This window comes from Callithrix jacchus, chromosome 13 (assembly GCF_049354715.1).
Source record: "Callithrix jacchus isolate 240 chromosome 13, calJac240_pri, whole genome shotgun sequence".
Classification (NCBI taxonomy): domain Eukaryota; kingdom Metazoa; phylum Chordata; class Mammalia; order Primates; family Cebidae; genus Callithrix; species Callithrix jacchus.
In genome coordinates, this window is record NC_133514.1 from 22,615,087 (window position 1) to 22,630,277 (window position 15,191).

At 41.0% G+C, this 15,191-nt stretch overlaps 1 protein-coding gene across 10 annotated transcripts in view; it reads left to right on the plus strand.

Moving 5' to 3' along the window:
- The window catches only part of PSD3 (pleckstrin and Sec7 domain containing 3), a 553,221-nt gene that overhangs the window by 204,177 nt on the left and 333,853 nt on the right, over positions 1-15,191 (plus strand). For all 10 annotated transcript variants that reach the window (XM_017963724.4, XM_078347353.1, XM_054243785.2 and 7 more), the window contains 2 exons: positions 5,444-6,551; positions 10,079-10,474. In XM_017963724.4, the coding sequence (XP_017819213.3) occupies positions 5,444-6,551; positions 10,079-10,474 (1,504 nt within the window). The remainder of the gene's footprint in view (positions 1-5,443; positions 6,552-10,078; positions 10,475-15,191) is intronic.

The window sequence follows — 15,191 nt, forward strand, 5'->3', positions numbered from 1 at the left end:
GTCTACAAGTATGTTATTTTATGCTCCAAGTTAAGCCAGGTTGTAGGATATAAGATTCATCTACAGCAACAAATTGTATTTCTATACACTGCTCATAAATGATCCAAAGACATTTAAAAAGCAGTATCAAAAGAAATAGAATCTTAGGGGAATAATTGAAAATGTGTTCATTTAAAATTATAAAAAATCGCGGCCAGGGGCAGTAGCTCACCCCTGTAATTCCAGCACTTAAGGAGGCTGGGGTGGGCAGATCACGAGATCAGGAGATCGAGACCATCCTGGCTAACATAGTGAAACCCATCTCTACTAAAAATACAAAAAATTAGCTGGGCATGTTGGCACATGCCTGTAGTACCAGCTACTCCGGGAATTGCTTGAACCCAGGAGGCAGCGATTGCAGTGAGCTGAGATTGCACCACTGCACTCCAGCCTGGGTGACAGAGTGGGACTACATCCAAAAAAAAAATGATAAAAAACAATGTTGAAAGAAATTAAAGAAGATTAAATACATGAAAAAAGTAGCTCATGGTCATGGATTAAAAGATGTAATAGTAATACTCTTAAGAAGCCAATACTGTATAGATTCATTGCAGCCCCTATCAAAATCACAGCTGATGAGTTGATTCTAAAAGTCATGGGAAATTCAAGGGGCTCAGAGTGATCAAAACAACATGGAAGGAAGAAAAGAGTTGGAGGAGACTCAAACTTCCAGATTTCACTTACTGCAAAGCTACAGTAGTGAAGCTGCAGTGAAGACAGTGTTATTCTGGCATAAAGATAGGCATCTAGCCAGGTGTGATGGCTCATGTCTGTAATCCTAACACTTCGGAGGGCTGAGGTGGGTGGGATCACTTGGACCTAACAGTTCAAGACCAGCCTGGGCAACATAGTGAGACCTGTCTCTTAAAAAAATGAAAACTTGTTCAGGCATGGTGGTGCATGCCTATAGCCCCAGCTACTCGGAAGGCTGAGGTGGGAGGATCGCTTGAGTCCAGGAGGTTGGAACTGCAGTGAGCCATGATTGCACCACTGTTCTCCAGCCTGGGTAACAGAGTGAGAGCCTGTCTTAAAAAAAAGGCATCTAGCTGAATGGAGTTGAGAGTCTAGAAATAAACCTGTACGTATATGTTAATATGTGTATATGATTGATTTTTGACATGGGCATCAAAGCTTTTCTATGGAGAAAGAATAGTCTTTTGAACAGATAGTGCTGGGACAACTGGATATCCACATACAAAATAATGAAGTTGGATTTCTACTTCACATCATATACAAAAATTAATTCAAAGTAGATGAGAGGGCTCAATTTAATAGCTAATACTGTAAAACTCTTAGAAGACAACGTAAACGTAATCTTTGGGACCTTGGTTTAGACAGTGATTTGCTGCATATGATACAAAAAGGACAAGAGAGCAAAGGAAAAATAGGTAATTTGGATTTCAGCAAAATCAAAAACTTTTGTGCTTCAAAAGACACTATCAATTAAGTGAAAAATGACAACTCACAGAATGGGAGGAAACATTTGCAAGGTATATATCTAATAAAGAGGTTAGGTCCAGAATATGTGAAAAACTCTTACAACTCAGTAGTAAAAAGACAAATAATTCAGCCACCAACTGGGCATGTCTGTAAAAAAGATTCACAAATGTCCAAAAAACACATGACAAGGTGCCCAACATAAGTCATCACTGGGGAAATGCAAATGAAAATCACAGTGAGATACCACTTCTGGGGTGTTGGTAACAATAAATAGGAATAGAGCCTTAGACATTACTTGCAGGAATGTAAAATAGTGCAGTTGCTTTGGAAAACTGTTCAGCAGCTTCCTAAAATATTAGACATAGATTTACTATACGATCAGAAATTTTAGTCCAAGGTATATACAGAAGAGAATCAAAAATGTATTTAGATCAGATGCAAAGGTTCAGGTCTGTAATGTCAGCACTTCAGGAGGCCAAGGCAGATGTATCCTTTGAACCCAGGAGTTTGAGACCAACTAGGCAACATGGTGGAACACCATCTCTGCAATAAAAATGAAAATTAGCTGGGCAAGGTGGTGCATGACTGTAGTCCCTATAATAATAAATAAATTCCTATTTATTGTTACCGACACCCCAGAAGTGGTATCTCACTGAGGCTGAGGTGGGAGAATGGCTTGAGCCCAGGAGGTCAAGACTGCAGTTAGCCATGATCGTGCCACTGTACTCCAGCCTGGGTGACAGAGTGAGACTCTGTCTCAAAGAAGAAAAAAGAAATAAAAGAAAAAATATAGTTAGATCCTGAAACTTGTACACACATTTTTTTTATTCATAGCAGCCAACAAGTGGAAACAACTCTTATATCTCATCAACTGATGAATGGCCAAAAACAACTGTTCCCATATGATGAAATATTTGGCAATAATAAGGAATGACGTTCTCAGCCAGGCTCTGTGGCACGTACCTGTAGTCCAGCTACTTGTGAGGCTGAAGAGGGAGGTTTGCTTGAGACCAGGTGTTTGAGACCAGCCTGGGAACCATAGAGAGGCCTTGTCTCTCTTTATATATATAAAGCAATAAAATAAAAGGAAAGAAGTTCTGATACGTGATATGACATGAATACACCCTGACAACCTTGTGCTAAATGAAAGAAGTCAAACTCAAAATGCCATGTATCGTATGATTGCATTTATATGAAGTGTCCAGAATAGACAATTCCAGAGAGAGAAAAAACATATTGATGGTTACCAGGAGCCGAGAAAAGTTGAAATGGGGAGTGATAAAAATGTTCTGGAATTAGATAGTGGTGATAGTTGTACAATTTTGTGAATATACTAAAAATGACTGAATCTTAAAAGGTGGAAAAATGAAAAGACCTATTGCATTCTTTACTGAAAAAAATAAAATGCTAACATTCCACCCTAGGAAGAAGGGTCTTTGTTGTTTTTAGCTGTGGAAGGTATTATAAATACTATCATAGAGAATTGCTTCTTAGATTGCATCAACACTTGATTCAAATTTAATTTTAAAAATATATTTCAGGCCAGGCATGGTGGCTCATGCCTGTAATCCCAAGGCCAAGGCAGGAGGATCATTTGAGGTCAGGAGTTTGAAACTAGCCTGTGCAAGATAGTGAGACCTTATCTCTACAAAAAATAAAAACATTGGCTGGACAGGATGGTGCGTACTGGTGGTCCCAGCTACCCAAGAGGCTGGAGTGGGAGGATCACTTGAGCTGAGGAGTTTGAGGCTGCGGTGAGCTATGATCTCACTATTGCACTCCAGTCTGGGTGAGAGAGTAAAATCCTGTCTCTAAAAAAAAAAAAAGAAGCATACATATTTCAAATTATTTTACAAAAGGGAATATAAAACAACATACACTCTCAGATGTATTGCTGTTTAACACACTGGGGGAAACTGTGTTAACTGATGTTTCTAAGTTACCTCATTTAGTGCATGCCTTGGAAATCAAGTCTTTTTTTTTTTTCTAGACGGAGTCTCGCTCTGTCACCCAGGCACAATCTGTGAAGTACAGTGGCACAATCTCAGTTCATGCAACCTCCACCTTCTGGGTTCAAACAATTCTCATGCCTCAGTCTCCCAAGTAGCTGGGATTACAGGTGGAATCAAGTCTTTTAAGCCATTTCAGTGTGTATATTCAGTGTATATAGTCAGACATGTATCAAATAGTCCACTAAATAGGAAGGTTATAGCTCTGCAGTGGTTTAAAAATGGTAACAACGGCCAGGCGCAGTGGCTCACATCTGTAATCCCGGCACTTTGGGAGGCCAAGTTGGGCAGATGATGAGGTCAAGAGATCAAGACCATATTGGCCAACATGGTAAAACCCCATCTCTACTAAAAATACAAAAATTAGCTGGGTGTGGTAATATGTGCCTATAGTTCCAGCTACTCAGGAGGCTGAGGCAGAAGAATCGCTTGAACCCTGGAGGTGGAGGTTGCCGTGAGCTGAGATCTTGCCACTGCATTTCAGCCTGGTGACAGAGCAACAGTCTGTCTCAAAAAATAAAAATGAATGAATGAATGAATAAATAAATATGGTAACAACTAATGTTCTCTTTCATAAATCAAAAGTGAGTACACTGTATTTCCAGCATAGATGAGGGTTTTCATCACACAAAGTAACCAAAATTAAGTTCAGAGGAAGACTGGATACTGAGGCTGATAGGACTACAACTGTCATCTGTAAAACCCCAACTTAAATTTTTGGTTGATCAGAATGTCCCCATTTTCAGTTCTCACTGACTATCATTTTAACAAGGAATTGTTATAAATTTGATTGAATGTAGTGAATATATACTAATTAAATACTGTTTTCTTCATATATTAGGGTTCTTCCTAAGAGGCCATTAAAATATTATGCAGGTCTCACTAATATGTAGAACCTGAAATGTTGAAGTCTTGGAAATAGAAATTTGAATAGTGGTTACCAGGGACTGGGGGGTGGTGGGATTGGGGAGGTGTTGGTCAAAGGATCCAAACTACACATAGATAGGAGAAATAAATTCAGGAGTCTGTTGTAGAAAGTGGTGACTGTAGTTAACAACAATGTATTATGTACTTGAAAATTGCTACAAGAGTAAGTAGATTTTAAATGTTTTCATTACACGCAAAAAATTTAGGATAAAATACTGATATGTTATTAATCAGCTTGAGTTAGCTATTCTACAAATGTATACATATATTAAACATCATGTTGTATACCATATATAAACTTTATATATGTGAACATACATATGTATATATATGTAAACTTTTATCAATTGAGAAAAATAAATGAATAAAATGAGAAAAATGAATTTTATGTAGTTGGGATCCTGGAAATCTTTCTCAACACAGTAAGTTTCTTATTCCATGTTAGCTTCATTCTTATTTTTCTGGGATGGTTTAAAAGCATCCCTCGCCCCACACATGGAAACCCAACAATGAAGCTGAGACTTCTGGCAGAAAAAATACTGACTGAGTTTAAATAGATCATAAGTGTTTTGCAGAGGCTCTGTTTCAGAGATGGCACGGCACAGATACTGTTGACTGGAACTTAGGGCTCTTTAGTGTTATGCCCAATAGAAGTATTTTAGTTGCTGTTTTATGAATGGTATTTGGAAGGTGGTACATATCCTCGTTTTAATTCCTTTTTGCGTATGAAGCAACTGAGTTAGTGAATTATCATGTATGGCACATAAGAAACAAAGTTAAATATGGCAGGTGTCATTAGATTGCCTTCTATGCTGGAAGTTCTGTGGTTATACTCACGTAAGCTAAGTAGACGGGACCACTGCAGTGTCATGAGAAGTATGTGTTACAGGATGGTGGAAGGACAGATATAATGAAATAATCAAATTAATAAGTATTATTGAGTGTCTGATCTACATGAATATGCATTGTGACCTCCTGGGGCCTGTCTTTCTGCAACAAATCATGTGTCCCCTGTGTTCTCTTCACAGGTGATCATGGAGGAAGCACTTTACTCCCACCAAATGTCACAAATGAATTTCCAGAATATGGGACCATGGAGGAAGGTGGAGAAGGCCTAGGGCCTTCTCTGGAGTTTGATGGTGAGACTCTGCCATGCCACCCACAAGAGCAGCAGGGTGTCCAGCCTCTTACTGGCTGCCACTCTGGGCTCGACAGTATTACAGAAGGACCAAAAGATGTCAGAGAGGCCCCCTCTCAAAGTCACCTCAAGGGACAAAGTTTACAGCCCATTGACTCTTTGATTTCAGCCCTGAAAGCCACCGAAGCCAGAATCATTTCTGGAACATTACAGGCTACAAAGGTACTGGACCAAGATGCTGTTTCTAGTTTTTCAGTTCAGCAGGTAGAAAAAGAGCTGGACACTGCCAGTCATAAAACACAGAGAACCAACAAACTGCTCCCTGCTGGCCAAAAAAAATCACCAGAAATACCTCCTTCAGCTGAAGTAACGACAGAGGAAAGTTTTTATTTGAGCATCCAGAAGGATCTGACTGCACTGTTAACTGGAGACACTCAGGCAGAGCTTTCCCAGATAATGAATAATGGGAGGAAAGGGGCCCTCTGTGTGCAGGAGCCAGCTTGTCCTGTGGCCTCCCTGGGGAGGTCAGCAGTGACCTACCACTCTGCAGGCAGTGTTGGTTTCTTGAAAGAGCAGAGGTCTGCTCTTGGGAGAGAGCACCCAGGGGGATGTGATCGAAGCGGCTCCATGGGACGCCGAGGCCGGGTCAAACACGTGGAATTTCAAGGAGTGGAGATATTGTGGACAGGAGGAGATAAGAAAGAGAGCCAGCATCCTGTAGATTTTGAGACATCACTGCAAAGAACAGCCTCTCCTGAAAACAAAGAGTTTTCCAAAGTGCCACTCCATTTCATCTCATCAGCTGGTTTGTGTAATTCAAGTAGTTTAACTGAGGATGTTTGGGATGAATCCTTGAAAGCTTCTTCAGAGAGGCCTGGCACTAGCTCGGGGACATTCTCCCCTGTGCATCTTGATGAGAGTGGAGAAGATGAAGTCTTCCTAAAGGAAAACAAACAGCATCTTGAGAAGAAGCCTGAACCAGAGAGATACAAGGAAAGGTGAGTGCCCAGAGTAGCCCTGCTGTCTGAGATGACTTTTACATATCATAGAAAACCATTATCCTGTGCTCCACATAAGAACTCAATTACAGTACATTGTTATCATAGAGTATAAGAGAAGTTACTGTAAGCTAGGTTCTTCTAAGCTAAGATTCCTTCTAAGCTTCTCAGATATTAAAGTGATCTTGTTACAAAGTCATCCATTAGTCATGGACCAGAGAAACAGTTTCTGAAAAGACTGTGAACACTAAACTGTGAATTCTTTTGACATTTTCTTAACATTTGACGGATTTCAAGCTTCCCAACATCAAGGTAACTGTAATACCCCACTATAGTCTTTAATGATATGAAAAGATGTGGATTCTTTTGGCATGCCCTGTGTAGCTGTTCCTTTCAACTTAGGCGTTGAAACTGGGTATAACACCAATACCTTCAATCCAGCCTACATACATGTATGTACACAGAGGTTCTGGGTTTGGGCCCACTCAATTTCCTATCTTTGTTTGTTTGTTTATTTTTACAGAGACAAGGTCTTGTTCCGTCTCCCAGGCTGTAGTGTGCTGGTGTGATCATGGCTCACTGCAGCCTTGACCTCCAGGGCTCAAGAGATCCTCTCACCTCAGCCTTCTGAGTAGCGGGGACTACAGGTGTGCACCACCACACCTGGCTAACTTTTGTACTCTTTGTAGAGATGAGGTCCCACTATGTTGCCTGGGCTGTTTCAAACTCCTGGCATAAAGTGATCTTCCACCTTAGCCTCCCTAAGTGTTGGGATTACAGGTGTGAGCCACTGTGCCCGGCCCTTCCTATGTTTAGAAATGACATCTCAGGGCCTCAGAAGTAGACTTTCTAATTCGGTGTTCACTGGTATTCACATGGGAATTTCTTCTTCTCATAAGTAGCATATATTTTGATTTTTGACCTTTTTTATTATTATACTTTAAGTTCTGGGATGCATGTGCAAAATGTGCAGGTTTGTTACATAGGTATACATGTGCCTGGTGGTTTGCTGCACCCAGGAACCTGTCATCTACATTAGGTATTTCTCCTAAAGCTATCCCTTCCCTTTCCCCCCACCCCCTGACAGGCACCGGTGTTGATGTTTCCCTCCTGTGCCTGTATGTTGTTATTGTTCAACTCCCACTTACGAGATTTATGGACTTTATAAGTGAAACTTGGTGTCATGTGGTATTTCCTGGTTTTTCTCTGGATTTCTGACATCTACACCAGCCTAGACCCTGGATAAATGGGAGACATGACCCATCTTTCTTCACCCCATTTGATTGTAGTCATTTGTTGTGTACCGTACTTCTAATTTGTACTGTCTTTTCTTCTGTCAGTCCTCATGACACTGTATTTTATAGTTTATAAGGGAGAACATCTGTGTCAAGGCTGAGGGTTGTTTTTTGTTTTCTTGTTCGGTGTAAGGAAATGCCTTTTCCTCTGCAGTTAACAAACCCACTGGGAGTGCTGCTGCTTTGGGATCACCAGCAGGATCCTTTCCGCTTCCCTTCCCCAACCCATTAGCTCTCTAGACATCCCTCCAAAGCACCCTTGATATGTGGCATGTGGCTCCGTGTTTATATTCCCACTGGAAAATACATTGCTGTTCAGATTAATAATTCATTCCTCTTTTCTTCCCACAAATATTTTTTGGTTGTCTTCTATGTCCTGACACTGCAAGATGCTGGGCATAAATGAATGTTCAAAATAGATAAGGCTCACGGTCACTGTCCTCATGGAATTTACTGCTGAAGATAAACATTGATCATATAAACCTGCTAATAGGTATAGGATCACCAACTGTGCTAGGTTTTGTGAAGGCAAACAACAGAGACCTACTAGAAAGAATAATTTGGAAGGGAGAGGCCAGTTCGATTGATGGCCTGGGCAAAGCTTTTTTGTGGAAATGGAAATTACATTGAGATGTAAGGAAGGAATAAGAGTTTGTCAGGCAGAGAGGGGGTAGGAAGAATGTTCCAGGTAGAGGAAGGGCACAGCATATGCACAGGAGGCTGCTGTGCTCCCTGACTAGTGTGTGCTTCATGCAGATGTGCAAAGCCAAGGCCTATGCCAGGTTCGAAGATTTGAAACTCTACCAGTGTGGCTGATGCCTGGAGAGCAGGGGAGGCCAGGTGCAATGGCTCACACCTCTAATTCCAGCACTTTGGGAGGCCGAGGCAGGTGGATCACCTGTTAGAGGTCTCTCAGGAGGTCAAGACCAGCCTGGCCAACATGGTGAAACTCCATGTCTACTAAAAATACAAAAATTAGCCAGGCATTATGGCATGTGCCTATAATCCCAGCTACTTAGGAGGCTGAGGCAGGAGAATTGCTTGAACCTGGGAGGCGGAAGCTGCAGTGAGCCAAGATGGCACCAGTGCACCCCAGCCTGAGCAAAAGAGGAAAAAAAAAAGCAGGGGAGAAAGTGGGGCGCAGTGAGTGTGGAGGGGTTGGGAGGACATCATTTTAGGAATGGTCCAATTTATTCCAAGTGCAGTGGGAAGCCACAAAGAGCATAGCATTTGGTCCATGGGTGACCTTCAGTATTTAAAAACAACACACTAACTGCAGTGTTGAATGTGGATTCCAGTGATACCTGGGAATGTGGATGACTTTTATGAGATGCTTAATAGATAATTCCTATTTCTATTTTATTCCTGTTCGTAGGAATCTGAGGCTCAGAGATGTTAAGTAAAGTTGCTTCAAGTGATATAGCTAGTAATTGAGACAGCCAAAATTCAGCTTCTGGTTTTTCTAACTCTTGACCTTTTGCTCTAGTGATCTATCTCCCAAGTTTTTAATTTTACTTAGTTATCCTAATGTTCATTTTTAATATTCGAAAAACATGCTGCATATTAATTGTTCACATTTGTATGCCAAAATTAATGCCCCGCCCTGTATGTTGACTTTTGAGCTATTTCTAATCTCTCAAGGTTTTGGTTAGCCTTGCTTCTGTTAGTTTTGTTAGGTCATTCATTGGCTAATTTTAGACCTGAAATCCCTCTGCAATGCTGCTTTGTTGTCAGCAGGGGGCAGCTCTTGGCTTCTGTTGTAGTCATCTGCTTGAGAGCATTTGGCCTTATTTAAATCAGAAGGTATTAATAAACTGCTGAAAGTTTAGTGTATTTGTTACTGAAATTTTGCTGTATCAAGTTTACATGATATATTTATCTGCTTTTGTTATAATTAGGAATGCTGGTAGTTGCAAATCCTCTGAATGTGTACAGTATAGTTGGCTAAAATGAGAATTGAATATTTTCTTCATACATTCATTGAACCAGATGTATTCACACACTAGCAAACTAGTTTGAAACTTTATTGAATTTATAGTGTCCTAACCACGTGCATGCTGAGAATTTTCAACCTGATTATGCTTTGTAGCTTCCTTTCCAAATATATTAAGATATAAGTCAATGAATACAAGAGTTAGATCTCTAGAATGTTGTCCTTTTCATATAGTTAAAGGGGGAAAAATAAAGAAATTAACCTAATATTGGAATTCTTCACTCTTATTTACTTTTCAGGATCACTGAACAAGAGGAGCAGGTTAAGGGGGAAGATGAAGACATCCTTGGGCCTGGATATACGGAGGACTCCACTGATGTGTACAGCTCCCAGTTTGAAACCATTTTGGACAACACTTCTTTATACTACAGTGCAGAGTCCTTGGAGACGTTATACTCAGAGCCTGATAGCTATTTTAGCTTTGAAATGCCCCTCACTCCAATGATACAACAGCGCATTAAAGAAGGTGGACAGTTCTTGGAGAGAACATCAGTGGGAGGACATCAGGATGTCCTGAGTGTGTCAGCAGATGGTGGAATCGTGATGAGCTATTCTAGTGGGGTCACCAATGGGCTGAATGATGCCAGCCACTCCATCTACACGAAAGGCACCCCAGAGATTGCCTTCTGGGGAAGGTACTAGTCCCATTCTCATTAATTTCATGCTGGTGGTTTCTGTAGGATTTCTTCTTTGGGAAATCTGAGTGTGGAATATATTTTTAAATCATTTGGTCAGTTTCTGTGAATATAAGCAAATGATGTGAGTAAAAAGTAATTTGAGTTTTAGGGCAGGCAGGACACGCCTTAGTGGTTTGTCAAATTGGCAGACTGTGATCATTCTAGTAGTCTGTGGTATTTCCTGGATAGCTATATATAAAATTGGATACCAAACAAACATTTGGGATGATGAGTAAGGTATCAGCTCTGGTGATGGCAGTAACGTGCTGCTGTGAAAAGAACACTGAGAGATCGTAGCTTTAGTCTGGCACTGAGGGTGGTTGATGACTCTAAGCAGGTTGTTTAATTAGCTCAGAGATTCCTTAATTGGAAACTAAAGTGTTGGACTATACAGTCAGCAAAGTCTCTTCCAGGCCTTTGAGAGGTCCTCTTCTGTCTTCCTGTTCCTGAGATGTTGAAGGAAGAATCTGATTAGACAGATGCATGAGGGAGCTAATATCTTGGTCTAAGCTCCGTGTTTGTTTTCTCTCTCTACTTTAAGATTTTAGTCTATCTGGGAGCTAAAATGACAAATTCTGCACCTTATATGCACCATGCCTGTCATTTGGGGATTCCACTTCTATTTATGGGTTATTCAGCGTTTCATTTCTTCATGCTTGTCATCCTCAGGTTATCTACCTGTGACAATTTTATGAATTTTGTTTTGATATGTTTGTGTGTGTGTGTGTGTGTGTGTGTAGCTGGTTGGGGAGTTAAATGGTGATAAACTATTTTAAAGCTGTTTAAAGCTATATGAAATAATGCCAGTGCTTTCCTATTCATATTACAGGTTTTCAATGAACCTCTCTTTTTGAGCAGTCTGCCCTGTGGTGAGCATTTTCCATAACCAGTTTGTAGGTTTATAGTTGATTGGATGGGCAAATTCAGGATTGGCACCTTGTGACATTGTAGCTATGCATTTCTTTGTGAAAATGGATTGTGAATATTAGTTGTCTTACTGGGTCACAGTGAGAATAAAAAGAACAAGGTGTCCAAACCACAAGACTTTGGTCTGAATTACTTGGGCAAGCCACTTATTTTTTTCTGAAACCTGATTTATTTATTTGCAAAATGGGGTTAATGATCCAGTGTGTTGTGAGGCCATGAGATTTAAAAGGTTAATAGAGACCAGAGTACCTTGCACAAGATGTGGTGTGCAGCAGAGCCTGGGTAAATGTGTGCATATGAACTGGTTGCCTGGTTAGTCCATGTCTAGACTTCCTGTATCTGTGAGATCAGACTGTCTCTCAGTGGAAGAGTCCTGAAGAGGGAGGCATCCCTGAAAACAGTGTCCCTGAGATGGGGTGCCCCTCAGTGGAGGGTCCCACCTTAATCTTCCCCTTTCGCCGTCATCTCTGAGGACTGCAAATTGTGATAAAATGCTGTAGGACAGGTATGCATATAATTTCACTGAAATTCCACTCAGTATTCTGGGGTGAGTGGAAGTTGTTTATATTAAGACCAAACATGGTAATATATCCCAAAATTGAAAGCTGAAGAGTTTTGAACTGAGAGGCTTCACTGCAGAAGCCACAGGGAGTGGATGTAAGTGAAGCCAAGAGATGAACACAAGTGAAGGAATTGGGTGAGAGGTTTATTAAATGTGCAGCTTGTGCACTTAGAACAGGAGGTTGTCATTATTTGGGCCAGCATGAGTGCCAGTCATGAGGATGGACAGAGTTAAATAGTTTGGAGAGAGTATCAGAGTAGGCTAAGGTATTTTAGCATCTCGGATTTAGACAGGGGTATCCTTCAGGCCGTGTTGAGGTAAAGTTTCAGCTGTGTCACCTGCATTGTCAAACCAGGAGATCTTGTCTAGTGATAAAGGACCACATTCTAGTGCTAAGTGACAAGCACCTTGGAGATGCGCCCAGCCGCCTTTCCCCCAGCGTGGGCACTCGTCCTGTACAACTCCTGACTGGTGGTCACCCTACCTTTCCCTGAGCCCTGCCCGTGCCTTGGACAGAACAGCTTGGCAGGACCCCCCATTTTGTGTTCTTTGAGGTTGGCATATGATAAGTGGTTATATGTCGAGGAAGTTTTATTTTGTGATGTGTGTCTCTATTCAAGGTTAAAAGGTAGGGCAGGTTTAATGATCCTAAGAAATTTTAGGGAAACTGGAAAACATATTTTTCTTTACCCCTTCTGCCTTCCTGGGTGATTTGGGGAAGTTGCAGTCACAGAATAATTGTGTTAGTTTTGCGGGTTGTAGAATTATCACATTTTACTACTTGAAGGGGTCTCAGATAGCCTTTTTTAGTACAGAATCTGTATTCCAGTTTTGTGGGATATATTACCCAGAGCTGCATGATTTTCTAGTGAAAGATACTGTATTGGAATTCAAGTTGTCTGGTTCCGAAGCCAGAGTCATTCTCTGTTCTAGGTGCCGGGTCTCTTGTATTGTTATTCTTCTTTTGATCTGATTTCTCTCATACCATGTCTCCATAAGCCAGAAGTCTGAGATGGTCTGTTTCCAAGAAACTAAGTCCTAAATGTAGAACTGCTGCTTCTTGTTGTTGTTGGTGCTGTATGCGTTCAATTTGAGGGAAAATTTACCAGGTCAATAATAAACACGTTTCCATAAATTTTTAAATCGATCAATGAGCTGGCCTTTTAAAATTTCATCTGCATTAAAATATCCCTCTGCAGGCTGGGCGCGGTGGCTCAAGCCTGTAATCCCAGCACTTTGGGAGGCCGAGACGGGTGGATCACAAGGTCGAGAGATCGAGACCATCCTGGTCAACATGGTGAAACCCCGTCTCTACTGAAAATACAAAAAATTAGCTGGGCATGGTGGTGCATGCCTGTAATCCCTGCTACTCGGGAGGCTGAGGCAGGAGAATTGCCTGAACCCAGGAGGCGGAGATTGCGGTGAGCCGAGATTGCGCCATTGCACTTCAGCCTGGGTAACAAGAGCAAAACTCCGTCTCAAAGAAAAAAAAAAAAATCCCTCTGCAGAGGTAAGGAAGTAGACATCAAGGTATTAAGTCTATCCCTCAGCCAAGCACCAAGGGCCCAAGTGTTAGATTAAAGGAAAATAAAAAATCCAATTGTAGTAATATATTTACAAAAGAAAAGTGATAAGTAAAGGAAGTGCCCATGCTTGACATTCCATCTGCATTCACTGGCCTCTCCTGCTTCCTTGCCAGTGGTGGGGGTCGATCATATTGGGTAAAGTGAGCTCTGAGAAAAGCTCAAAAGAAAAGGAATAAGACTAATGAATTCTTCCCTGATCACACCTCCTTGATACTTGGTAGACATGATCCAAGGAAATTCAGTATTGATTTTAATGTATACAATGTTAGTTATTAGCTCGTAAAAAATATTATTGCTTTAGCTAGTCTCTAAACATAATTGTGTGTCCTATGTAGCCCATAGGTTCTATTTATTTGGTAAACACATGATGCTTAGTTCTCACCATGAGCTAGGAGGAAGAAGGAAACTATTAGTGTTCTAATTTTCCAAATAAGGGAACTGAAGTACAGAGAGGTTAAGTAAATTGCTCAAGGTCACACAGATGGATGGTAAGTGACATACTCAGCCCTCAAACACAGGCAGTCAGGCTCCAGAGCCTGTGCTCTTACTGAACTATGCTGAACTGGATCAAGTTATAATGATTTCATGGTAGATCTTAGAACAAGATCAGATATCTAAACAAAACAAAAATGTATTTGCTTTGGTATTGCCTAGATTTACTTTTAAATCCTATTCTGTTTCAAGATGTGTCTTTACTTTGCCATTAAAGGTTATTTTCAGTGAGAGTATTCAACGGTCATTTGTTTTGAACACAGGATGACATTGTTCTCGGCTGCATTGCTTATTTAAAGAAAGGGGCAAGAGGTTGGGAAAGGTGATTGGGGTGTTGTGGCACTTGATTCCTCTCTCTCTCAGGAATACCTTCCAATGTTGGGCTTAGCCATCCTTTGGTGGCCAGAAGGACATTGTTCTTCCCTATTACTGTCTGTTAGAGACAGAATGCTTGTTCCTAGGTACCACAAGGAAAAATTAACATCCAGACAAACAGTTTTCTTAGCAAGGCAATTTTCCTTTCCGCAGAACAAGCATTCTGTCTCTAACACTCTCTCTACTCAAGTCAAAGAAGAAAATATTCCAATTTTATAATATTCTAGTATCCAGTTGAGAAAGACATTTTTTTTGAGTGCCTGTCTATTTGTCTTTAAAAATATTACATACCTTTGTAACATCAAGTGCCTCACTCTTTGTAAGGTGAAAAAGCCTCTTAAAATCCTGGAATAAATCTGGACAGGAATATTAGGTTGGCACAAAAGTAATTATGGTTTTTGTCATGACTTTCAGTGGTAAACTGCAATTACTTTTGCACCAACCTAATAAATTCTCCCAGATGCTCTGCCTGCCTTTTGACCAGTGAGCCACGTCAGCCAGAAACAGCTCACCCTGAACATGGAACACAGTATTTTAATGAAGAAGCAATGAGGAGCATCCCCTCCCTGTGTGGTCCAGCTTCATGGCACTCAGGCTGACCGGGTTCAGCTGTGCTGTGTGAAGTCCTGTCACATGGCTCCAAAATTAGAAAGGATAATTAGAGACTTACAGTTATACATGTTTCAATGGGTTCCTTTGTGTCTGGGTGCTTCTCGCTCACCGGCTTATCAGC